General features: G+C 45.5%; 1 protein-coding gene across 5 annotated transcripts in view; it reads left to right on the top strand.

The window, feature by feature from the left end:
• The window catches only part of LOC126163955 (NAD(+) hydrolase sarm1), a 1073782-nt gene that overhangs the window by 871413 nt on the left and 175604 nt on the right, over positions 1–26765 (top strand). For all 5 annotated transcript variants that reach the window (XM_049920199.1, XM_049920200.1, XM_049920201.1 and 2 more), the window contains one exon: positions 18360–18482. In XM_049920199.1, the coding sequence (XP_049776156.1) occupies positions 18360–18482 (123 nt within the window). The remainder of the gene's footprint in view (positions 1–18359; positions 18483–26765) is intronic.

Below are 26765 nucleotides of genomic sequence, written 5' to 3'. Positions count from 1 at the left end.
TGTTTATAGTCGGCGAATTACGATATTTACTTAATGACTTTGTTATTTTTCTCTCGGAACTATATACTTTCTTCTGTGGCGTCTGAAAGAAGATTCGAAGAGAACTTGAACGACATAACCAGTATGCGACTTGTCGAGTTCCATACTTCACTTGCTGCTCCTAGTCCCATCTAGCTGCGTTTTGCAAATTGGACGCATCAGTATAGCCTGCCCGTTGTCGGGAAATATTGTAACTTTGTGTCTGCGGAACTGGACTTTCCAGGTCCTGTGTGCACGTCGGGTAGCCCGGAGACACTGCAGTGAGCAGACGTACCTCTCGACAAGTCGAGGGCTGCAGCGCCACCTGGCGGGAAATAAAGTATTTGTATATAACAAGCTCTGTTCCATCTAAACATTGTAAGTGGAAGTAAGAGGAGAGCAGTGAGTCCTCAAAAACACTCCGAGCTTAAATGTACCAGTGCAATCCAGAGCCCTGTAAGTGAACCATGTACATTTTATGGTCCTCCAAACCTGATATAGGGAACCACGAGGTCTGGACCTAGTACACAGTACTGCCACCAGAGCGCGCTGTCGTCCGTTCCATGGTGTAACCCAAGATGACTGTCTAGAGGGAAAAATGACACAGCCTGCGTTGAGCTGTTGGACAGAGGAAGGAATGTACTTTATTTATTTTGGAAGAATTTGTTTAGGGACTGATTTGAGATAGTCTCTTTATCACACTGATACAAAACACATGCTCTGACATGCTTGGGGTCATGCCACACAGCCCACAGACCTGTAAAATGCCCCTAAATAATGCTGTGCAGACACGCAAACAACTCCTGAATTACCAAAATAATTTCAGTATAGACGTGCAAACTCATCCTAAATAATGCAGCACACAGATGTGCAGACACGAAATCAACTCATAAACTGTCCAAATAACGCATAGCAAATCTTACAGAACTGTGCAAAAAACAATGCAACAGACATGCAAACAATGTATGCAGGACATGCAAACAATGTATGCCGGCACCGCCCACCGACCATGTCTACTGGACCGCACAGAAGGCTAGTGACAGCCCCGGCAAAGTGACATGGCCATTAACTGCCAAGCCACGCGCACATGCATGTTCGGGTATCTCAAGCATGAGGTGGCGACATCCCCTTCATACTTGACACCTGAGAAATTCCTCTCGAAATACATGATCACCTAGGCGCCATTGATGTCGCGACTCCACAGGAGCGAATACCTATTTACAGAGTGCGGGTGGGCCGTGCATGCGTGTGTTCTTTGCTGCTGGTGTGAACACCCCCTCCTACCTGTGGTCTGGCAAAGAGCTAATTGCTGAGTGATGCTCCAGAAATAGCTCAAGCTGCTTTCTCCCTAGTGATTCTAACAGACCATACATGGTGTGTGGCTGAGGCATTGCCGCGCGTAGCTACATACCATCGCAAGTGCATCTAGAAATGTTCTGAATGTTATACTGAATTCACATGGCTATGTAAAATCAGAACTGAGTCGACCTCCAGGAAATTGTATGGTGTCCCAGAAATACTGAACGTGCTCTTTTGTAGGAGTTTTCGTGATGTCTCAGCTTGTATGCACAGAAAATCTTGCCCTAACAGAATCTGTTTACGAAAATAGCACAGAATAACTTTGAATGCAGCCTTCCTAGCAGTCCTAATGTGGTACCCTGTCCATCACGTGTAACCCTTCCTGCTTTCAGCACACACAATGTTATCCCAGCACAAGAGAATGTCTTGAGAATGAATCGAGCATTATGATTAGCTCTTATCGAATTCACCCACTGAATTACTGATGTGACTGGTGTGGAAGCACCATCCACCTGTTCTTTCTTCCGCAGATGAGACTTTCAGTGGGGAAAAAACTATTTTACACAGACAATTAAACCGTGCAGAGTGCCCCTACGTATCGTTAAATATGGAAAGACTCTTACTTAATTGCACTACTCTCCCACTGAGGGCAGGAGCTTGAATATTAGAATGCGAAACCGACTTGCGACCCATTAATATATCACCGTATACCCTAAATGTCGACAAATACGGAAAGACCCCTACTCAGTTACAGTGCTCTCCCACTGAGGAGAGGAGCTCGAATATTAGAACGTGAAACTGACCTACGATGCATCAAAATATGACTGCAAACCCTACATATCATCAACTACTGAAAGAGTCCTACTCAATTAAACAACTCTCCCACTGAGGACAGGAGCTTGGATATTAGAGCGTGAAACCGATGCTGAACCCAGCAATATATCACCGCATACCATCTCGATGTAGTAAACGTACAATTTGTATCTTACGCCATACAAAATCAGCCCTTTTACATAACCCATACATATACCGCAAAGACAGACAGTGGCTTATATACCCCTCAGGGTACTGCAAGGTCACGTGGGCATCCACCCCCGATGAGTGACCAGAGCACCCTCAGCAGATCGAAGTCAGTTTCAGAACTGTTCTACAAATTCGGGCTTACTTCCCGTCAGCACAAACGCATTACTGTTTCTGGCGCAGACCTGATTTCTTGCTTGCTTCTCTACACCCATTCCAGACTCTGGGATTACAAGAACAGATGTATTTTTGCACGGTTTGCGATAATATTATACCGTTTTCGTGGTACTATGGGACTTAACATCTATAGCCATCAGTCCCCTAGAACGTAGAACTACTTAAGCCTAACTAACTTAATCACGTCACACACATCCAAACCTGAGGCAGGATCCAAACCTGCGACCATAGCAGTCGCGCGGTTCCGGACTGAAGTGCCTAGAACCGCTCGGCCACTGTGGTTGGCAATGTTGCAGCCTTAGGGGTGTGTATGTTTATGTTCTCTCTTACTAATACCTCCCAGGTCCTGATCTAGAGTCTGGAATAATACTTTAAAATTGATAGCTTGGTTGATTTATGTAAAAATGCTTCGAACTCTGTCCGTCTGTCCGTCTGGAGCTCCATCACACATAAAAATCATTATTGTTCTTCTTAACCATCTGCTATTACATCACGATATTTTCAGATCTGTTACTACACATCGATAAGGAGTGCAAACCTCCTCGACATGGGCGCATCTTGAGTAATCTTGTACTCTTGGATGGGTTAGGACTCGGCAAGCTCCATTCATTGACGAGATGTGGAATGTAGCGGTCTTCTTCTGGATGGTTGCAGATTAAATAGGTAATGGTGCTGCAGGGTGGGTTGGTCAATGACAGTGTGAGGAGGGTCTTTCACTCTCTAATATACAGTAGTTGTGGCGATCGGATTTTTTAACATCTGGCCAATTACACCTCTCTTTCTAAGACACTGGTAACACCTGCAAGAAAAACTTATGAGACGTGTCCACCCATCGCTGATTTTCTCTCAGTATTTTTTTGTATCGTGTGGAATCATTTACTAGCCAGGTACTATACATAGTAGTAGTAGGGAATGCGTAATAAGTTCACTTGAGTGTGAGGCTTATAAAGCATGTGTTTGTGTTCCGACATGTGCAGAGGAGCTGACTGTGGAATACTGTGATAGCAGAGGGAAGAGTATGTCAAGTCATAAGAATGGTACAGATATTTCTATTTCCAGAGCCACTGCCATTGGCAGGATGTATTTCCGATACTTCGCTCATTGCCGAATGTCATTCAATTGAGAGCGCAATCCTAACGTTTAGTTGTTCTAAGGGTGATGATTCTGTCTATGCGTGCAGCGTGAGTGATCTGTGCGCCAATGATACACGTTTCCTGTTAACAGTAGGAGCCGTGCGAATGTAGATGTCTCAACCATGTAATCCTCTAGACGATAGAATAGCGAACTAAGTTAATATGGGTTGGATAGCTTTCGTGATGGGGTGGAAAATTGAGAGAATGGAGGTGTGTTTGCGCTCGACCATTATTCCCACCCATGCAAATTGTTCGGTTCATTGCTTCTGCACATTTCGCGCCTTTATTTAGTTGATGGAACATGGATTGTGGTGTGTGCATCTAGCAGGTGAAAGACACGTTTGCTGGTTCTCTAGACATTAGAAACACGTTATTTGAATTTGTAAATTATAGGGATGATTTGGAATCTGTTACAATGCCGACATCGGTATTAGCGATTGGAAATAATAATTTATTTTTCTTTTGTCGAGTTTTTTTCACGTAAAGATCGTCGCACTCGGGATAAGTTTCTAGTTACTCAGTGGTCTAGAGGACGCTCCACCTCGCTGAAGTTTGGGGTTTGTAGAGAAATAATTTCCAGTCTATATCTTGGGAATTACGTTGCGCGAGCGATTGGTAGGATGCTGCCCTGTGCTTGATATCAAGAAGTACTGCGACAACAGTATAATGTTACCGCAAACCATCCGAGAATACATCTGTTCTTGTCATCCCAGAGGCCAAAGATGGCAATCAGGCCCGGACCAGAAAGAGTGATGCGTCTGTGCCGAGGCGAAGTGAGCCCGAATTTGCAGAACAGTTCTGAGGGTGACTTCGATCCGCTGAGGGTACTCTGGTCACTCGTTGGGGGTGGATGCCCGCGTGAGCTCGCGGTAAATATCTGCTGCTCCGAGGGTCGTATTCGACGCTGTCTGTCTTCGCGGTATATGAACGAGTGATGTGAAAGGGCTGATTTTGTATGGCGCAGGATAGGAATTGTATGTTTATTACATCGAGAATTTAGGCGGTGATAAATTGCTTTGTTCGACATCGGTTGCACGCTCTGATATCCAAGCTCTTGTCGTCAGTGGGTGAGCAGTGTAACTGAGTAGGAGTCTTTCCGTATTTGACGATATGTAGGGTACGCGGTGATGTATTGATGGGTCACAGGTCGGTTTCATGTTCTGATATTTAGGCTCCTGTTTTCGGGGGGAGAGCAGTGTAATTGAGTAAGAGTCTTTCCGTATTTGACGATATGTAGGGTTAAATTGTCGGTGCAATATGGCGGTCTGTGTAAAACAGTTTTTCTCCCGCTGAAAGTCTCGTCTGCAGAAAGAAAGAAATGGCGGATGGTGCTTCCACACCAGCCGCATCAGTAATTCTGTGGGTGAATTCGATAAGAGCTAATAATAATGCTCGATTCATTCACAAGACATTCTCTTGTGCTGGGATATAGGAGTCTCTCCATAGCGATGGGAACATTTGTGTGTGTTGAAAGCAGGGGTAACACGTGATGGATGAGGTACCACGTTAGGACCGCTAGGAAGACTGCTATCGACATTATTCTGTGCTATTTTCATAAGCAGATTCTGTAAGGGCAAGAATTTCCGTGCATAAAACCTAAGACATCACGAAAACTCTTACAAAAGCGCATGTTAACATTTCTGGGGCACTATAGATTTTCCTAGAGTTCGACTCAGTTCTGATTTTACATAGCCATGTGACTTTAGTATAAATTGAGAACGTCGATTGGTGTGCTTGAGATGGTATGTAGGTACGCGCGGCGATGCGTCAGCCACACGTCATGCATTTTCCGATAGAATCGCTAGGGAGGAAGCAGCTTGTGTTACTCTGGAACAGATTTCTGCAGCTTCGCTGGAGCACAGGTAGAGGGAGGCTTCACACCAGCGGCAGAGAACACACGCTTGCGTGGCGTCTGCACTCTGTAAATACGTCTTTAAAAATCTTCCGGGGGTAAAGTAGTCCACCATTCGGATCTCCGTGCGGGGACTACTCAAGAGACGTCGTTATCAGGAGAAAGAAAACTGGCGTTCTACGGATCGGAGCGTGGAATGTCAGATCCGTTAATCGGGCAGGTAGGTTAGAAAATTTAAAAAGGGAAATGGATAGGTTAAAGTTAGCTGTAGTGGGAATTAGCCAAGTTCGGTGGCAGGAGGAACAAGACTTCTGGTCAGGTGACTACAGGGTTATAAATACAAAATCAAATAGGGGTAATGCAGGAGTCGGTTTAATAATGAATAAAAAAATAGAAGTGCGGGTAAGCTACTGCAAACAGCATAGTAAACGCATTATTGTGGCCAAGATAGAAACGAAGACCACGCCTACTACAGTAGTACAAGTTTATATGCCAACTAGCTCTGCAGATGATGAAGAAATTGAAGAAACGTATGATGAGATACAAGAAATTATTCAGATAGTGAAGGGAGACGAAAATTTAATAGTCATGGGTGATTGGAATTCGATAGCAGGAAAAGGAAGAGAACGAAACGTAGTAGGTGAATATGGAATGGGGGTAAGAAGTGAAAGAGGAAGCCGCCTGGTAGATTTCTGCACAGAGGCAGGGACAGCAGTGGGCCAGTATCGGGGACGTCCGACTCACGCCCCTGAGTTGAGAGCTGTCCAGTGTCGGCACAGGACCCTGCAGTCCATTTTCCAGCCCTGTAGTCGTAATTTTGGCGGCAGGTTCGTGTTCGGAGACAAGAATGCACCCACTGCCATCGCGCGAACACCTTTCTTCAGGAGGTAGGAAGCACGAGCGCGCCGGCGACCTGCTGGAACCTTCCTGTCACCCTGCACGACCCGGGGGCGGCCCGGACGGCCGTGTTTAGCGACGTGTCGGCCATTTTGTGGACAGGGCAATGTTATTTCTCGGCTCCACCGAAGAGTACCTGATTTCACAGTGTACTGTTTTGGTTATCGTTTCGGTTTTGTTTCCCAGTGAAGCCGTTTTCTTAGTTTGGTACGGCTTAGCCCTTAATTCCGTGTTCACCTTCAATCCTAGACCACGTACGCTTACAGTGCAAAACGTGCGCCGAGCAGTTTGTGTCTTCCGTGGCGAAGACGTAACGCGCTCCTGCACCAACCGCCCGCCCGTCAAGAGCAGCAGCACCCTGCGTCTCGCTGTCAGCTCTTCCTCTTCTCGAGTACATCTACGTGCTGTGTACGCTCGCCCTCCAAGCCTCCGTACAGTTTATAATGTCCCATTATTATTATTATTATTATTATTTTGTATTTCATTCGTGTACTTTGCGCGGATAAAGACATTGTCTACGTGCGCGTAATTTTTCTCGCCTCGTTCTCGCAGTCCCTGCGCGACACGCAGGCTGGCAGCGAGCAGCACAGCGGTGGCGACCACGCTCGTTCTCTGCATTCACCCGATTGGGTGTCGCCAGATGTCCTTCGCCTTACTTCTAGACATGCTCACTTAAATTCCCCGGGAATTTCCAGTTACACTTCATACGGTCTATGCCTAAGTCTTATAACCCTATCAGTGCGTCACTGAATTCATTTCTTGTCTGCTATCAAAACTGCTACGAACAACGACACGAATGTGACTCGTTGGACAAATACAAAACTGCCTGTAGAACATTTTACGTAAGGTCCACCCTAACACATGTTTGTAACGCAACCAGCAATATTACACGTTCGTAGGTATAAATTACTCATCTTAGTTCAACTTTTCTGCAAAGAATGTGACGTGTTTGGCAGAAAGCATGGAAACCGTACGATGACTCACTGTATTAATTCCAAACCGATAACGGTACATTTTCAGTAAAGCATCTAAAACAAATTTGTGACCGGTTGGTGCTGTTCTTCATCAACAATTCGTCAGGGTCTCCAATCGTGTCCTTATCTGATGAAATTGCATACAAGATCTTCGAGAGACTTTGAATGGTAGGTCTGGACTCAAAGGATTTTTGATAAACCTTTCACCAGGATGTGACCGTGCAAATTACTGTAGGCTTTACGTACGACCCTTGATGGGGGTATGAGAGTCACTATTAACTTTTCTCTGTCAGCATTCCTGCAGTATCTTTTGCAGCTGGAGTGTAGTAGTCTTTCTTTTCGCAAAATTCTCCGATCGGTACCGTTAGATCACGGTAAATCCTTGCCATTTTACATTACGTGTCTTGGAACGTAGTCCGTCAGAGTGTGATTTGTAACGTGTTTCAGTTTTCTCAGCAATTGTTCTCCGTTTGCCAGAACTTAAACTCTCATTTCGTTCTTCTAATAAGTCGATAGTGACTCTCAATCAGTTGGAGCAAACACAAATACTGTCCTACCGTTCTTGATGACTTTTCTGTGTTCGGTACTGTTGTTCCCCTAACAGCATCGGTACTGTTGTTCCCCCTCACTCTGCTCACACTCTCTTCCACTGGCGCTCAGGAGCCGCGCAGTGCAGCCCGGGACATACGCGCCGCGCTGCACCTGACCGCAAACTCTGCCAAAATGTTTGTTTGCAGTTTGTGACGCAGAACACGGCCCGTGTCGTTGTATTTATGGTTCGCTGCGTCTTTTGGCGTAAACGTGGAAGGATTGACGTTATTTATCAACACACCGGCCGGTCGTATCCAGCCTGCGCGATCCCAAGGATGGGTGGACGAAACGAAAGATTTGATTTCCCTCGACAAGTTTCTTATTACAATATGAAGCGTAACGTGCTACTCGGTTCAAAAATAGCGAAAGCGTGAAAAAAAACTGCTTTATTAGGATACTCGAGTGTAACACACATATATCCATTATCTCATCAAAGCCATACAGTCGTTGTTTAACTGAAGACGAGGCGTCGGAATGAAGTGGCGCAGCGTGACCTTCTGTTGTTCCAACGCGCCGGGGGACGGAGTGGGTCAGAGGCGAGCACACGCTCAACTCCGGTGAAAGCGAAAGAAGAACCGAGTTTCCTCATCCGAACTCAGAAATGTTCCTGCCGTTGCCACGTTGCCCAGCTTCTCTTTTCTGCCATCTTTGTCCTCTGTTAGTCAGCTAGCATCCATTTTCCGCTAAACATCGAAACGACATTGCTCTTTGGACGTATGTTATCAACCAAGTGAATATGTAACTTCGAGTTCCCCTAACGTTTGCCTAGAGTTTTGGAAGTTCACAGCAATAATAGAGTCGTTTATGTCAAACATTTATCTATCTCCAGGGTTCTACATCATCTTACACATTCGAACGCAGTGACTACCAATGACGAAATATCGAAATGTCAGGACGGATTTAGGTTGTTAGTATGAAGCGATACCAGTGGTAAGAGTTTAGCACTTTTTAGTACCAACATTCCTAACTTTTACCTGTCGTATCGAACACCTGCTAGCAGAAAAAATTCGTCTTCTCGAATTTCCGAAAAATATTTTACGCCATGCCACACGGTATTTTTACAATGAAGATACTATTATATAAAGTATGTGCGTAGGGCGTACTCGTGAACATACAGTGTAAGAGGTGTAAGGGCAGAGATTTTTATTGGTGATTGAGGACATTGTGCTAAACATCACATCAGCATTTATTTCATTCGCAGACTACTAACTACAGCTATTTGGAGTAAGTTTTTAGGTTGGTAGGTACCTCCAAGTGTGTTCCGGGAGGATTTGTTGTCGTTTCACGCACACTTTCCACTTCAGGACACACGGCCCTCTTTCCTCCAATTCCAGTCAGGAATCCGTCCCTGCAGTTTGTCGGTTTTATTAATGTTCATTCTATAACACAGTCCATTCCCTGTAAACGCGGCCAGCTCGCACACTGCCTTGTTGATAACTTGGGTCCACGGCTTCCTGGGTTCTCCGCCACTACCGTCAGCTCTTACCGACTGAATTCGGGACTCACGTGACCAGGCGACGGCTTTCCCGCCTTCTAGCGTCCTGTCGACGTTCTCACTAGCTCACGAGGGAAGCTGCAGGCAATATCGTGCTGTTAGCAGAAGCACCTGCATCGGCGCACTGTCCAGACGGATACGTCCGTCGTACGTCCCACACCGATGTCTGCTGTCACTCCACGCAGTGTTGCTCGTCGTTAAGCGGTGTCAACTTTAAGCAGAGGCCGCCGTTCTCGGTCGTTAAGTGAAAGCCATCTGCTACTGCGTTGTTCGTGGTGAGAAGTAATGCCTGAAATATGGTAATCTAAGCACATTCTTTACTGTGCGTATCTCGGAATACTGAATTCCCTAACGATTTCCGAAACGGAATGCCCCGTGCGTCTAGCTGCAACTATCGTTTCGCTGTCAAAGTCTGTTAATTCCCGTCATACGGCCGTGCTCTCGTCGTGAACCTGCGCGCGCCCCACGCCACTCGCTTCCCGCAGATGGTGGGCCGCTGCTTTCTGTACTGTGCCCGCCTGCCCTGTCTCCTGAATCAACTTTATAGGTTTTGTTTAATACGATTTAATGTTGTACTGTACTTTGATGATATTGGCGATATTATTGAACAGTGATTACATTCTACTCCCTTGTAATGAGACGCAACACGGCACGCACACAAGAAAAAATAAACACTTCAGTAACTGATGTGCTTCACAGTTTCCAGGGCATAGTAGAACAATTTGTAGTTTCTGACATGGATTTAGGTGTTGACTCTTAATCCACTGTTTCTCGTTATTCTTTTCGGTAGAACTGCACAATCAGTGTCCGTTACACTTATTAATACTCAAAAGAAGTGCCACTACAGAATCACACGTATCCCTGCTAAACGAAGCTTTCTATATTCTCAAAGATGACGTTTACTTGACGAATGATTAATCCAAGTAAAAATCGCGTTAACATCTATTAGTTATTAACAATTGATTATGAAACCTACAACACTTTTTTTGCAGTTCAAAATCCATTTTAAAACTTTTAGATGCATCTACTGTATTATTAGTCCATAGTCAGAATACCTAAACGTGTTTGGATTACCAGTTCGTAAGTCATTGATCGCTGTTGTCAGTATACAAAGAACTTTAAAGTACTTTTCTATAAACTCTATACCTTGTCAAAACCAATATCTCCTTGTAGTATACTGATCACTTTTCATATTATAATATTAATTAGCTCGAATACTTCGTAGAAATGCTGAGCTTCTGTGAATCCCTTTGCCTTTTGTTTACAGCAGCGATGTTAATAGTACATTTCGCTACTTCAGTTTATTTATACCAGTAATATCTCTGAACTCTGAGTTCATATTATGAGAAAATGAAATAACTCCATTTATTTCCTTATTCCGGATTAATTATTACGGAAAATCTTGTTCAAGTATTTCTCAAATGTTCAAATGTGTGTGAATTCCTAAGGGATCAAACTGCTGAGGTCAACGGTCCCTAGCCTTACACACTACTTAAAGTAACTTAAACTAACTTATGCTAAGAACAACACGCACACCCACACCTGATGGAGAACACGAACCTCCGGCGGGAGACACCGCTCAATCCGTGACATGGCGCCCCCAACCGCTCGGCCACTGCGCGCGGCGTATTTCTCAATATATTTGGTATTCTGCATGCGAGTCGTAATTAAAGAAATAACGCATACTTCTTCGTAATGTCACACTTTACGACGAAGACTCGAAAGATTTCTCTTTAACTTGACACGCCCAAAAGAACAGATACCATCTTCATATAGTAAAGGCTAGCCGGACCATTGACCTTCTTCTGTGCGGATGCACACGCATTGCCTGAACACATACGGGACTCGGTAAGATTGTCTGACGCGAGTAATGAGTGTAGTGGGCAGGGGCACTACGAACGTAGTGTGTGGACATTAAGTTGGGAATGTGGGTCTCACGGGGAGCGTGCAAGGGATAAATGCACTATGCTCTCTGCTCTCGGTGGCTCAGACGGATAGAGCGTCTGACATGTAAGCAGGAGATCCCAGGTTCCAGTCCCGGTCAGAGCACACATTTTCAACTGTCCCTGTGGATGTATATCAACGCCTGTCTACAGCTTAGGGTCTTGATTTAATTAGCATTTCATTCCTCATAACTGGGTTGGAATACGAAATACTGATTTGGGGTTTTTGATTTCTGTAGGGTCTTATTTTTTGCTTGTACTTCATTTCTGTCAGTTAAGTTGAGTGCTTTACACCTTTTAAAAGAGGCAGTGACCGAGTACGTGCAAATCAGTTCCATTTTCTCTAACGGAATCCAAAGAACAACAAAAATATAACATAAATTCTAAGTGGCGCCGCCACTTCACGCTAACCTTAAGACAAAGCTAAGCCTCTTCAGCCGTTGACCGGTCACGCATCCCACTAATCAACTCATAGTTAAAAGCAGTCAATCACTTCATCAATCACAAAATTATAGCATAGAGAGATGTAGTTTCCTAGAATGTTCCCAAATTTCAAGGAAAATTTACAGCTATGGAAGAAAAAAATCGGCTCTGAGCACTATGGGAGTGAGTTCCTCAGTCCCCTAGAACTTAGAAATACTTAAAGCTTAAAACCTAAGGACAACACACACATCCATGCCCGAGGCAGCATTCGAACCTTTTACCACAGCGGTCGCGCGGTTCCAGACTGAAGCGCCACAACGGCCGGCAGCTATGGAAGATTACGCTGCCCGACCTCTATATTCCGTAATGAGGCGTTGAAGCCCAACACAGTGACACTTGCCGCGGCCTCATCGCTCTTGGACCACAACACCAACAAACACACAGACAGCCAACCAACTTCGAGGTCCCAGAGTTGTTCGTCACCAGGTGACGCTCCACAGCAGTTCGCCATTTGTCGAAGTCAGTAGATTTCCCCACTTCCAACACGTATCACCGATAAATGTATTTGCCCTTTTGCCGGTACTCCATTTATGTACGAGTATTTTTATTACCACGCCACGTGCGCACAATGCCACCAGCTGGCATTCGTTCTTGAAGTGGCCATAATCTTATGGCTCCTCAGCGTATACTTGACGTGCAGTTACAGTACTACAGATGTGAGTTGGCACAATGTTTTGGATACTCAGATTATACTTGACCTGCGGTTACGTCACTAGAAGGTGAGCGCGCCCATTGTGCTCGTAGAAACGCTTTTATTGAGGCGCGTATAGTCGAACAATGCTTTTCGCTCCTATTATATCGTGGTATGTAGTGTGTTCTGAAGAACCTTAATGAAAGTTGAACGCTAATTTTCTATTATTTTGGTCTGAACATACAACTGTATTTAGGAAACTTTCACTTGATCAGGTAGTTTGAGATCTTTTCCAACAGACATATCAGCAAATTTCTCTGTCCCACCTCTACGCTAGTGATGATAATACTCTGTAATCACTAGGATTTGGGCGAAGAAGTTGCAGGAAGAGTGCCCTTTGCGGCCACAGAGAGACACGTGACCTGCGGCTGGTTGCACACTCCGCCAGCCACAGTGCGGCGTTCCGAGCAGTGTGCTTCCCGTCTCCCTCCCCGAACGCGGCTGATGTGAAGAGATAACGACGGTCGACAAACGTCAGTCAACTCTAATTTCTTAGAGTTTTTCGCCGTGGCAATTTCGTGAGACGTAGTGTTGCATGTCTGTTAGCACTGGCAATTCTACGCACAAGCTGCTGTTCTAGGCCGTTAAGTAAAGGACGTCAGGCACTGCATTTTCCGTGGTGAGAGACAGTGCCCCAAATTTTGGCATTCTAGGCGCAGTTTGGATATTGTCGATATCGGAATATTGAATTCCCTAACGATTCCCGAAGTGGAATGTTGCATGCGTCTAGCTGCAAGTGCCGTTCAGCGGTCCAAGTCTGTTCCGGTCGCGCTGCCAAGTATTTCCTGCACTCTGAGTGAACATGACGCATTAAGACCCCCGTGGCGTCATTCTGTCTGTACGGGGTGTAACGATAAGGTATGGCCAAAATTTCACGAAACATATCTTCCACCGAAAGGACGAAAATGTGTTATATGGATATTTGTCCCAGAAACGCTTTATTGCCACGTCAGATCTCATTTTCTGTTTCTCTTCAAAATCACGTTAATCATCGTCAAACAACAGAAATAGAACGTACAATCGTTGCATGAAACATTTTTACCAATGAAATGTTGAACATACCCTGTTGGTTACCATATGAAACGGCTTCCTAAATCAAATGTTGAAAATGCCTTCGTTGGCAAGAATACATGCATCAACCCGCCATCCCACAGAATCCTTGATGTGCTGACGCATCCATCGAGAATTGCCTAGTATTTCACAGCCTTCAACAATATGGGCGCAATGACTGTGCACATCCTGTACCCGGCTTCCGTACACAAGTGATTTCAGATGCCGCCACAGATAAGAGTCTAATGTATTTAGACCCAGAGAGCGGGTAGGCCAAGGAAAATGGCCCACTTCTACCTGTCCACCTCTCATGGAAGCTGTTATGCAGAATCCTATGAATGATAAGGCTGAAGTGAGCAGGAGCTGCGAAACATATGTCTTGTCGCACTCGTAATGGCGTGTGTTGTAGCAGAACAGGTAGGCTGTCCCTAAAAGATCATGGGAAGTCTTTCAGTTGAGGCTAAGTGAAAAGAACATGAGGATGTAATAAGCAGTCACCAACAATGCCGGACCAAACGTTGAAAGAAAGATTTTCTTAATGGACGCATGTGCGAATCAGGGCTTCAATGCGATGACGGTTTAATGAATGTATTCATTTAGGAAAGTGTTTCATACTATTGATATGCGACAACGTGACGTGGGGATCTGAGAGTGGAAGGAGGTATGTAAGGAGACTCCTGGCGTACTGTCGCCGCCGATGACGTCTCGCTGAGTTATGGGATTTGCCCCATGTACGAAACGGCAAGAAATTTAATGCCATTATATTCTGCATAAAACATACCAAACTGTGGAGCTCTGATGCTTTAGCAACGTCCTTGCGTTGGATGTGAATCGCTCACTGCGTGGTAGTCTCCTTGTCGGTGTATATTTTCCTTGGCCTAGGATGGTTCTAACACTCTATAATCCAGCAACACTAACAGTGCTTGAGAGTTGAACACTGAAATCACTTGTGCTAAATTCTGGTCACGCCCTACTCTATCCTACAGCAAACACACACATCGGTAACTACGTGTTCTGCAAGGGAAGGCGCTAGTACGATCGATTTCAGAATACGTGGCAAACAGATATCGAACCAAGTCATAGACATCCTGTTAGGATCATAACATTTATGTATAGTACAGACGAAAGTGTAGCCGTACGACTCGAAATTCACCTCTTACGGTAAAATTATCATTGATGTAAGCACAGAGTTGGATGATTTGGCTTGGATGTTCGCTGGACGAGCGCTGTATTCTTGCTTCCTGCGCCAATGTTATTGCTATTGTGGCAGATGTGAGGTAGCAGTGCTTGCGTGCAGCTGTAGATTGTTTCAGTTTAGTATCTAACCATTCTCAATAGCGTCTCACGGAATGAACGCCTGCACATTGTAGCCGCCCTCTGTCGATCTGTGGGTGCTCTGGTCGCGCATTGGGGGAGGATGACTTGTGATCGTCGGCTGCAGGGAAAATATCTAGTGCTGCGAAGAGTATATATACGGCAGTGCTTGTCTCCGCGCTATATGTACGAATGATATAAAAGGGATGATTTTGTTTGGCGCAGGATAAGAATTGTACGTTTACTACATCGACACGGTACGCGCTGATATACTGCCGGGTTGGAAATCGCTTTTGCGCACTAATATTCGAGCTCCGAGCTCCTGTCCTCAGTGGGAGAGCAGTGTAATCGAGTAGGAGTCTTTCCGTATTTGACGTTATGTAGGGCACGCAGTGATATATCGGTGGGTCACAGGTCGGTCTCACGTTCTAATATTCGAGCTCCTGTCCTCGTTGGGAGAGCAGTGTAAACAAGTAAGAGTCTATCCGTATTTGACGATATGTATGGTAAATTTAATTGCCAGTGCAATATGGCGATCTGTGTAAAATAACTGCTGAAGCTTTCGTCCCCAGGAAGGAAGAAAAGGTGGATGGTGCTCCGATACCGGTGACTTCAGTACTTCGGCGGGTAAATTCGCTAAGAGCCAATCATAATGCTCAATTCATTCACAATCTTTGTGCTGGGATATAGGAGCCTCTACATAGCGGAGGGAGCGTTAGTGTGTTTTGAAAGCAGGAAGGGTAACACGTGATGGACATGGTACCATGTTAGGTCCACGAGGAAGACTGCATTCGACGTTATTCTGCGCTATTTTCTTAAACGGGTTCTGTTAGGGCAACAGTTTCCGTGCATACAAACTGAGGCATCAAGAAAGTGAGCCTTAACTGTTTCTGGTACACTATACAGTTTCAGTGAGGTCGACTTGATTGTTATTTTTTCATAGTCACGTGACATCAGTATAAGAATGAGAACCTTGTAGATGTGCTTGCGAGGGTTTGTAGATACGCACGCTCACTTCGCGGCATTGCGTCAGTCACGCTGGGCAGTTAAGCACTGTTAGACGCATCTCTCACGTTGCGAGAGGAACAATGCACCCTGTGCTATTCTGGGAAGCATTGGAACATCTCTCTCGGTGCTGGGCCATACCACAGCTATGCATTATTGCATATGGGACCAGCGTGACTGCGTCTTGGAGTCCTGTGATGTCAGTTTAACACTCGAAGAATTCTAACTGTGTGCACAAAATAGACCCAACTTGAACCTGCAGTGGTGGCTGGCATCCAACTGTGGCTCACGGCAGCGGCGCCGGCTGCAGCGAGGCTGGCGGGCATCGAGTGGCAGGACGTGTTTTTTACTAGCAATCTTTTGTTTAAGCTATATTCCATCGATTTCACCGACCACTAGTATGCTGCAAATTAAGAATAACTACCCCATACATGTGAAGAACACCAATTTAATTAATTTTCATAAATTTTTATGTCAATGTGGTGTTAGAGGTACAGTGGTTAATGGGAGGGAGTGCGTATGTGCATGATATGGAGCAGAACGGCAGGTTAAGTGCAGAAGACTAGGTTACTTTTCATAATTTTTATGTTAAATGCACTACAAAAGTTTAAGGGTGTGTGTGGCAAAGAAGAATTCACCTGAAATGGCGTTCAAAAGTATGTGAAATTAGAAAAGTGTACCAGAAAATGGTGGGAGGACATCAATGGCGGTAGAATATTTTAAGAAAATAGGGACGACATGGAAAACCACTTTACAGAACAATAGGTTAAGTGTCAACAAAGGCCCAAAAATTAGGTTAAGACACCCAGAGTACAGTGCCAAACGTTAGATTATGTGTTATATTTGGTCCATGTAATTACTTCTAACAAAACCCTCGTGTTTCCAGCAGGAAATGGTGAGCAAGAGAAATCCAACACCCATAAACTGATTTTTTTATAAATAAACAATATACCCTTGAATTTCCTGTCATAAGATCCTTCCTTTCCACCAGTTTCCATGTAGTCCATACAATGCCTTGAATCCCCTAAATTGTTTAAATAAGCACTATTCCATACAATGTCTAAATTGTTTAAACAGTATTCCATACACTGCAATCAGATATCCTCCAAATGATCGATCAGCTGAGTCTTTTTCCCGCCAATTCCTAGGAAGAGGTGGCGATCGGATTTTCTTAGGTTAGTAGAGGTTGCATTGACCTGACGGAATTTGAACTTCCCCTCAGGGGGTTGTGACACATTCTCACCAGAGAGGTTAATTAATTTATCAATTTAATTAAGTAGTCAATGTGACCTAAATCATCTTCCCACCATTTTCTTAGGTTAGTAGAGGTCATGATGGAATTTGAACTTCTGACCTGGGGAGCATGGCAGGGGGGTGTTGCACTTTCCCACCAGAGAGGTTAACTAATTGATCAATTTAATTAAGTAATCAAATTGATAAGAGTGAGAGGGGGCCTAGTCCAATAACTCAACTCGAAAGTGTACACATAGCAGCGATGGGGAGGAGGAGGGGGCGGTGGGGCGATGGACAATAGGTTAGGTGCCTGTCAATCAAAGGAGAACAATAGGTTCGCCACGAGTGCCTACCCGCCCCCGATGTAGGCAACCCGCACTAACAAAGTGGCTCGACACCCCCGTTGCCCCGCTACTTCGGGTGGCCAGTGTGTGGCCTCAGCTAGCGTAGAACAGGCGCTGGAGTCGTGGAATCGGACGACCGGTGAGTGACGGTCGGGGAGTGGCAGCAGCTGGGGAACAACTGCCACCGGCGGCTGGGGAGTGGCCGCAGCTCGGTAGAGCTGGCGCTGCTGTCGGGTGGACTCGCCGGTGCAGTAGCTCGCAGTTCCCACCTTTGTTACGAGATGTCACTCAATACGCCAATTAAATACGGAGCTAGTAATATTCGTCCCTGCCGAAAATTCTCAGAGAATATAGACTAAATTGTTTGCACCAAGTGTAAGTGATGATATTCAGTTACCCAACGCCATTCTCTGAATTTTAATCTTAACTCTTTGCAGTGGCCCATAAACAAAATTATCGCTGTGCCAGACCAATACAGAGGGTACAGATACTTAGTGCTACCCGTGCGAAGATGGGGCGGGTCACTAGTACAAATATAATTTGGTAAGCCTCTCACAGGACCAGTCTAGGAAAGAGTGTGACCGGCGTCGTTTTCGAACGGCTTGTGGATCTTTCGAACTACTTCAAACTGCTGTCTGTGAAGATTCTTTCGTGAATCGGATATACAGGCCTTTCTTCTGTCCAGCAAAATAGTGGACTATCTGCTACGTGTAGTAGACAGTGCAGTCTCAATAACTGCCATTTGGGGTTAAGTGTAGTGGCAGTGAAACTATTTGGGAACTGAGTGTTTCGGACTTTTGATTTCGACACGAGACTGTAGCGCGGTGACTTGTGTTGCAGATGTCGGACCTGCCCGTGGAGAGCGCGGACAACGGTGACGTGGCCTCCGTGATGGACAGCCTGCACAAGAAGGGTCTCGTCCGCCCCCAGGCGGCCACCTCCGCCGCCGCCGCCGTCACGCAGGTAAGGCTTTCGTTCGACTGCTGGAACGATTTGCACAGCTCCGGGCTTCCAGCCTTTTTCCTTGCACGCTGGGGCTGGCGAGCTGCCTCCGTGTCGTGGTCAGTGAAGATTTCGCTGCTCGCTGTTTGCTCTCCATCCACACTGTCAACGGAACACTCTTCGCCGCACTGCTGAGGGTTTCCTGGCACAATCAAAGAATGAAACAGTCTCACATGGACTTAAGAGGCTGTATCAGAAAAAAAGAACGTGACGCAAGAAACGGCTCAGTTCGGCGCCTGCACCATGACGCTAGGTGTGTCTAATAAATGAGGAGATCGAAATTGGCTCGGTGTATAATGTAACTGACAGGGACAGAGTGTTTATAAGAGAGGCGTCGCATCCGGCATTCTATTTGCTTGTATGACATCGTAAATATATTAGTGCTCTGCTCCTAGTCAGCGTTTTTTGGCGAAGGACGTTGTCTTACGACAGTCTGGCATAGCCTCGTGGTTTAAGTGTGACGGTATTTAGTTGTTCTACGGTGCTGGGAAACAGTGACTGTGGCTACACGCAGACCGAGACCGGAACCTGACCGAGACAGGTAGGCAGGTTGTCCAAGTATCGTGCAAAGAAAGCTGTACCTTTACCATTGCTGTGGTTAGCTGTAGCTCAACGGTACGTGATTGCAAATACTTTCGTAACCTGTGCTGTTTGTCTCTGTATTCGAGACTGTTTAATGTTAGGTTGTACCCGTGCCTGCTGTCCGATACTTCCTATGCACGTCTTAACACCTTACCAGATGCAGGGATTCTTCGCACAGTTCTACTCATTAACAATAATAGCACGATTTTAATTATATTTACTGTTTTACGCGGAACCTAACATCTAATGAACTTAACAACGCAGTGGATAATGCTAGCTGCACGGCGAACCAACAAATTCAGTTTCCTTTTGCCTGAAAATGACCAAATGGAAATTATATGTCGTGTTGTTACATTGAATGTTTAATCCTTCCTTCTGCAATCTTTTTATATTTCAAATCATTCTTTGGAATGAAATTCACCACAATCGTCACTTAGTAGGGAAAGGACTGGTCATCTGGTAATATTGTCCTCAATATGTAGTTTCTTAAAATTATCAACTTTTATTGATCTAGAGCACTACCTTCAACATTAGATGATGTAAATATGACATTGATTCTAAGAATAGTAATCACGTTTGGACTAATGACTGTAGTTGAGTTTTATGTTCGACTAATACTAATGAATTTTACGTTATTTGGTCTCTTACATACAGAAACGGAACTTCCGTCACGCTGTGTGAAAGAGGGGTGGATTAAATCCATTGTTGTTCCACGTACAGAGTATTCCAGTCAACATTATCAAAAGCTTTCTCTAAGTCTACAAATGTTAGAAACGTTCCTTAATCTTTCTTCTAAGATAAGTCGTCGGGTCAGTATTGCCTCACGTGTTCCAATATTTCTACGGAATCCAAACTGATCTTCCCCAAGGTCGGCTTCTACCGTTTTTTGCATTCGTCTGTAAAGAATTCGCATTAGTATTTTGCAGCTGTGACTTATTAAACTGATAGTTCGGTAATTTTCACATCTGGCAACACCTGCTTTCTTTGGGATTGGAATAGCAAGTATTGAGACTAATTGCGCCAGGTTGCACTGTAGGAGGCCGTGCGGTTCTAAGCGCTTCAGTTTGGAACCGCGCGACCGCTAAGGTCGCAGGTTCGAATCCTGCCTCGGACATGGATGTGTGTGATGTCCTTAGGTTAGTTAGGTTTAAGTAGTTCTAAGTTCCAGGGAACTGATGACCGAGGATGTTGAGTCCCATAGTGCTCAGAGCCATGTGAACCGTTAGATAAACCCTACCGCGAAGAAGAATTTGAGATAAATTAATGAAAATAGCTTTTAAGGGTTACTGTTCCACACTAAGGGAAAATAAAATGCATGCAAGGACAGAGAGTAACGAATTCACAACGGCAGGAACGCATGGGGTCCGTTAGGTTCAAAAAATGGTTCAAATGGCTCTGAGCACTATGGGACTCAACATCTGACTGGGAGCAGAACAGATTCCACGCACCCACGTGTCGATCACAATAAGTGCAATACAAATCACAAAGGAAACTGCCTACAGTTTGTAAAATAACTGAGTGAAAATACTATGGTCCGGCTTCTGATCTCTGTAGCAGGCTTTTAATATGCTTAAAAACACGCAAAACCTTAAGTTTTTAGTTGTTGATCTACGCTCACAGAAGTGGCGTGAACATGTGCTCGTGACCACATCACAAAGGAAATTGGTGTGAAAGTTGACTTTATCCCACAAAACTGTACTAACTAAGCAATGACTCGAAACATTCCCTCAAAATTTACTCACTGTTACTCCGCAAACAATGTGCGTAGCTGATGGCCAACACTGACACTTAATGTACATGACCATAGTATACCAACTACGTAATAACAAGAAAATTATGATGATTAAATCGTTTTCTGACTCGAAACGACCCATTACGGACGCTCCGTGCACCCCTATAGGGAATATTTTATGATCATAAGAATGAAAAAATTTTGCTATGTCAGTAAGTACCGTGATAATAGTAGTATGCAAACTGTTTAAATGGAGCGTACTAGCATTACCGCTTCAAAGTCGCTACAGTAATTCCCCTACAAACCCAGAAACGTGAAAATAACAGCTCCACCGAGTAAGCCAGATAGATCATAACAACTAAATTGTTTACGACCACATTAATTCCCATTTTTCAGAGATAGCGGTGCAGGAAACAACTTTGAATCACGCACATGCACTTACATACATACATACATACACTTCATTTACGTGCACCATTCAAAATCTCACAGCTTACCGTACACACAGTAGTATATTTACAATTAGTAGAACAGTGAGATTGTGCGTAAGATTTACTAATACTGTGAGATCTTGATGTGTGCATGAATAACTCGGTACCATCTCGAAGATATTTTTTTTCCCCTCGACGATGTCATCTTGCTTTCGCCAGTAAATGTTTTCACTATTGAAATGTTGGCATTAAGCTGTTTTCAAGTGTCTACGAAACATAATACAACGTTAAAGAGGACGATGTAAAGTGGAATTAACAGTACGTACAACCAATTTTGTAGTTTGTTGACATCATATACTTACAAGATTTTGACACATAGGTTTACATTACGCAGAGATAACAAAGTAATATGCGCATGATAGAAAAACAAGTCATGATGCTAGTCAATAATCCATTTCATGTTCAACATAGTTCAAATGGCTCTGAGCACCGTGGGACTTAAAAAATGGCTCTGAGAACTATGGAACTTAACTTCTGAGGTCATCAGTCGCCTAGAACTTAGAACTACTTAAACCTAACTAACCTAAGGACATCACACACATCCATGCCCGAGGCAGGATTCGAACCTGCGACCGTAGCGGTCGCGTGGTTCCAGACTGTAGCGCCTAGAACCGCTCGGCCGGCTCCTTTTTATGTACTGCAATTTTCAGTGTTTACATACATGGTGAGTCACCTAAAACTTGCAACGCAAACACTGTGGAAACGGCAAGTGCTACTCATCTGTGATTTTCACAGAATGGATTGGTAGTCTGAGGCTCGTAACGTTGGCCAATCACGTTTTTTTATTTTATTTATTTATTTATTTATTTATTTATTTTTTTACGGAACGATACCTGTTGACATTAACAACCTAAAAGTAGGGCAAATTAGAATGTGAGTGGTGTTTGTTGCAGCATTCTAGTGCGAGTCGTTTGCGACGTATCGTATTTTGAAAAGTTCCCACAAGGACGCGCGTCTAGTTCCTGTAGCAGCACAAACATGTGTGCATATACTGGTCATGTGGATTCCGGCCAGTGTCGAGACAGTTCACCATCAAGAACGGTGTTCAAAATGACCACCAGCAGCGGCAACACCCGCTTCCAGTCCGATGTGGAACGACTGTTGCACATTTCAGCGGAGATGTCCGAGCAGGCTAAGTAATACATCTTGCATACCTTCTCGTATAGTTGGTATGATCTTGTAGACAGCGTCTTTCACGTTTCCCCACAGTGAAAAGTCTATAGGCGACATATGCAGGAAACAGGCCGGCCAAGATAGTCCTCTGCGTCCAATCCAACGATTTGGAAACGGTTCGTGCACCACGGTCTGAACTGCCATCATGCTGGTACCACGGTTCTCTTAGTCTGTAGTGAAACGTCTTCCAGCATCCGTGGGAGATGGTCTATTTGCAGGCTGCCACACTTGTGCGCGTTCCTTCACACCTGTGAAGGAAGTAAGGAAGATTGGGTTTAACGTCCCGTCGACATTGTGGTCATTACAGACGGAGCACAAGCTCATGTTGTGTCAAGGATGGGAAAGGAAATCTGCCGTGACATTTCAAATGAACCGTCCCGGTATTTGATGGAGCGATTTAGGGAAATCACGGGAAACCTAACCTGGACAACCGGACGCCGGTTTCAACCGTCGTCCTCCCGAATACGAATCCAGTCAAAATATTTGCTTTATATTCCTTTGACCCCTCAACTGCATGTAGTGGTAAGGTCTCAGTCATATGTCTTAGTTTTGCCCAGTCGGCCTTACGAAATAGCGATCAGTGACGCCTGTCCTGTGTAGTTGTGTGTAGCTGTGTGTCTACGTTCACGATAGTAGCGCTGCCGCCGCTGTGGGCAGCGCCCTCCGTGACCTCCCAGCCCGCAGTGATTGCAACTGTTATGTCAGTCCTGCTGCTGGCTCCCGACGGCGCTATGTATGTGGGTGGCCGATCCGGACTGTCGGCGATGTAGAGGTTCCGTTCATTTAACTCCTCGTGGACTTGGCGCCCCTGGTCGTCCGTTGTGTCAGCGTACCATATAGTCGACCTAGCATTTATGCCTGCAGCTATTAATAAGTTTCTGTTACTGGCGTATTCGACAATGTGTCTGATGTAACTGAGGTACGGTTCAATGTCGTGCGAGTGCTGCCCGTATAACGACACAATAATCTTCTTCTAGCCTTCGTGCACTATTTCCACTGTTGCGAGCTATCTGTGTAACTGTAAAGTTTCGATTGGTGACAAGGATCGCACCCTTCGCATTGCATGTACCTGTTACGATGATTTGTTTGTGGCCGAAACCTGTTAGTTTGCCGTTCCTGGTGTAGGGTGCCTGCAAGCAGACCTCGTCCGCGTGCACTCTACGCACTAGCTCAGGGAGCTCCTTACCAACTAGTGTCTATTTTCGTGGATGTCGGGTGGATACAAAACATTTACATCCCGATTCATTGTGATCGAAGTATACACGTCCGTGGGCCCTCGCAAGGTCTTAGTACACATTTTCTAGAGTGTGCTTTTCGCCCATTCTCGTGCAGGCTTTGTGTAATCGTGCAGTCAGTTCTTTACTGTCTGTCGGCATGTTGACTGATTTCAGCAAAAGTTTGTCTATCTGCTCGGTCGTCGGATAGCAGATTGTGGCACCTTTCGAGTTGCCAATTCTAGTTACAAGTCGCGATGCCGTTTGGGAGGTGTCTCTGTTTTCTAGCTTCAAAAGGCGTATGTTTTCTTGCAGCTTTAAAATGTCGTCTGCTCCCCAAGTTCCGTGGTGTCCGGGTCTGATGAATCTCCCGCTGTCTGCTCGGGCTGCGAGTGCGTTGTCGGTGTCTGTACTTCCCGTTTCGTGTCGTGTTCTCGTTTTACGTTCGAGCTTATGTGGTTGAAACTGTGTTGAGTTGTCTGTTTGTTTGTGTGCTTTTGCAGTCCTCAAGCTTTCACTTTTTCTCATTCCATGCTGCTCATCATCATGCGTTGTGATACTACTGTATGCTGTGTTTGTGACCCCCCTGAGATGAACGTCACTGGTCTGATGTGGGTTTTGCACTTTTCGGTGTTGTCTTTCAGTGTGTCATGTTTGTGTTCTGTCACGGTGCTTTTTCCTATGTCTGTGTGTTGGGTGTATCCTTGGGTGTCTGTACATGTTTCATGACCTGGATAGTTGTTGGTGCACATGTTATCATTAGTTTTGTATTGTTCTTGTTTGTGATGTATACGCTTTACACGATCATTACTAACTAATTCTATTTCTAATTCTTCTATTCTCAACAGAAAGCATGTCTGAATGGTAGCCCATTGGTACATTTTTACGTTTTAGGTGCCTGGCTACCTCATAGTCCACAGCACCTTGCATGCGCAGTAGATCGATGTGTTCCGTTGTCTGTGAGTAATGGCACTGAACCGCTTTGTTGGCAACCAAAGACGGGTGGGTTTCAGTGTAGTCGAACGTCTCCGGGAGAAAGCCCGCCTGTTGCAGCCATACAGTTGCGCGGCGACCTCGCCCTGGTAGCTGGAGACCTGTGTTTCCGGCGCTGAATGTCTTCGTATGCGCGTAATGGAGGTCCTCTTGACATGCCGTGGTCTTAGTAGACACACTTTTGATAATTGTAGTCTGTGTTTGCGATCAGTTTTTCAAGTAGCTGTTTGTATGTGAGGGATTCCGGACCACCTGCTTTGTCAGGAAAATCGATTTGGATGTGTTCCGGTTCGGCGCATTTGTAGCAGACGGCTGCGTCTCGCCTGTAGTGCTCAACTGGGAATGCTTAGTCATAGAATGTGTAGCATTTCTGCATCCTTATGAAGTGCCTCGAAATAGATGTATATCCGTTCTCTTTACCTAAGGATATACCATTTTCGAGGGCTAACCTCAATAAGGTTGTTCACCGTACGCTTGTGTTTCTGTCCTGTTTCAAACTTCAGCTTCACTTCTTCGTTAAACATTTCTCTGGTGACGTCCTTATTGAGGTTAATCTCATACATCCCCACCATAAAATCCTTGTTCGAAATATACGTGGGGACGTTTTATGTGGTCATTAGCGGTCTGTTTTTACTGGCCTCTTCGGATTTATTGTCCTTCAGCTGCGATGTTTCCTCTACGATTTTCATGGCTTCCGTCTTCGTCTCGATTTCGATAATCATTGTGTTTGTTGTTGATGTGATCTCGCTTATTTTGATTTTATCCTGAAGTGGATTAATCGTTTTCGTGAACGTATCCCGTACGCCCTCGTGTCCTGATTGATTGTTAGCTTAAAAAACACAACACTTGTTTTGTTTGCATTTACTTTCTCAGTTCTACTAATCATTTCGAATGTGCGTTTCGTGAACAGGAACAGAAGCTACTGCAGCATGCTTTGGGAATTTGGCATTTCCGTTCGGAGTTTGTAATTGTCTCCCTCGAGTGCCTCGATTTTCGCTTCTACCTCGGCACTTCTGAATGATGCATCGGGCGCATTGGCGACTGCTAGTTCCTTTCTTAGTCTTTCATTTTCCACCTTTCATTTCTCTTTGTTACCTGTGAGTTCGGCCTGACCAAGAGTAAGTGACCAAATTTCTTGTCTAACAAGTACAGCAATTGTTGAGGATATCCTTCTTTGTTTTAATTCAGCTCGGAAATCTGCGAGAATATCGTCGAGAGTTTCTGTTCGTTTTCTCTCCGTGTTCGGTCTTTGCGGCGCAGCCTGCCCCTCGACCTAGTTGCTCCGGTCGGTGTGTGGTTCCCACCGTCTGACTTCTGTGGTACGTCCGTACCCGGGGATCGGATCGCGCCGTCACTATTTGCAGATGTTGCCGCCAGGTTAAAGGAAGCTACTTGCTCTAGTGTCAACGTTTTAACGCGGACGTAGATGTAAACGCAGCGCAGTGTCCAGTGCTGGTGTCCCTAGCGGCTCGGCTCAGCGCAGGCAGAGACCGGTGAGCCGCACACAGCCGCGCCGTCACACTGGCTGCGCGCCTCCGGCCGACGGCGCGCGACGCGTGACGCAGCGCAGCCGAGCGCCGCGGCAGACCGGCCACCCCTCCACGCTGGCGGTACCGATTGCAGTTTGAAACTTTTATCGCTCGGACTCTCTAATCGCACCTGATTTCTCTTTCAAATGTCGCACACCACGACGAATGTCATTTCCTACACTTGTGAGAACAAACGCCGGTCGTCGAGATCGACTTCTACCACGTGAAAACTACGTCCCAACACGGAGCCGACATCGAGCCACAATCGAGCCGGCAGCCATCTCGGAGGGACTACGATAACGATATACGACCTCACGCAAGTTCTTCCACATTCACCCGGATCGGGCTCCTTCCGATTTGCGTTTGTGTGGCCCAGTGTAGGGAAGCAGTGCCTACCTAGGCCACGTGCAAGTTACTGGTGCTGCAGGCCGTCGGCTCCGACGCCGACGCCGACGCCGACGCCGACGCCGACGCCGACCAGTAGAGCCACACCGCGTGGGCGCACAGGCCCTTCCAGTGAGGCAGCGCAA

The sequence above is a fragment of the Schistocerca cancellata genome, chromosome 1 (genome assembly GCF_023864275.1).
Source record: "Schistocerca cancellata isolate TAMUIC-IGC-003103 chromosome 1, iqSchCanc2.1, whole genome shotgun sequence".
Taxonomy (NCBI): Eukaryota; Metazoa; Arthropoda; class Insecta; order Orthoptera; family Acrididae; genus Schistocerca; species Schistocerca cancellata.
Note: the sequence above shows the minus strand (reverse complement) of the source record. Positions and strands in the feature narration are given on the sequence as shown.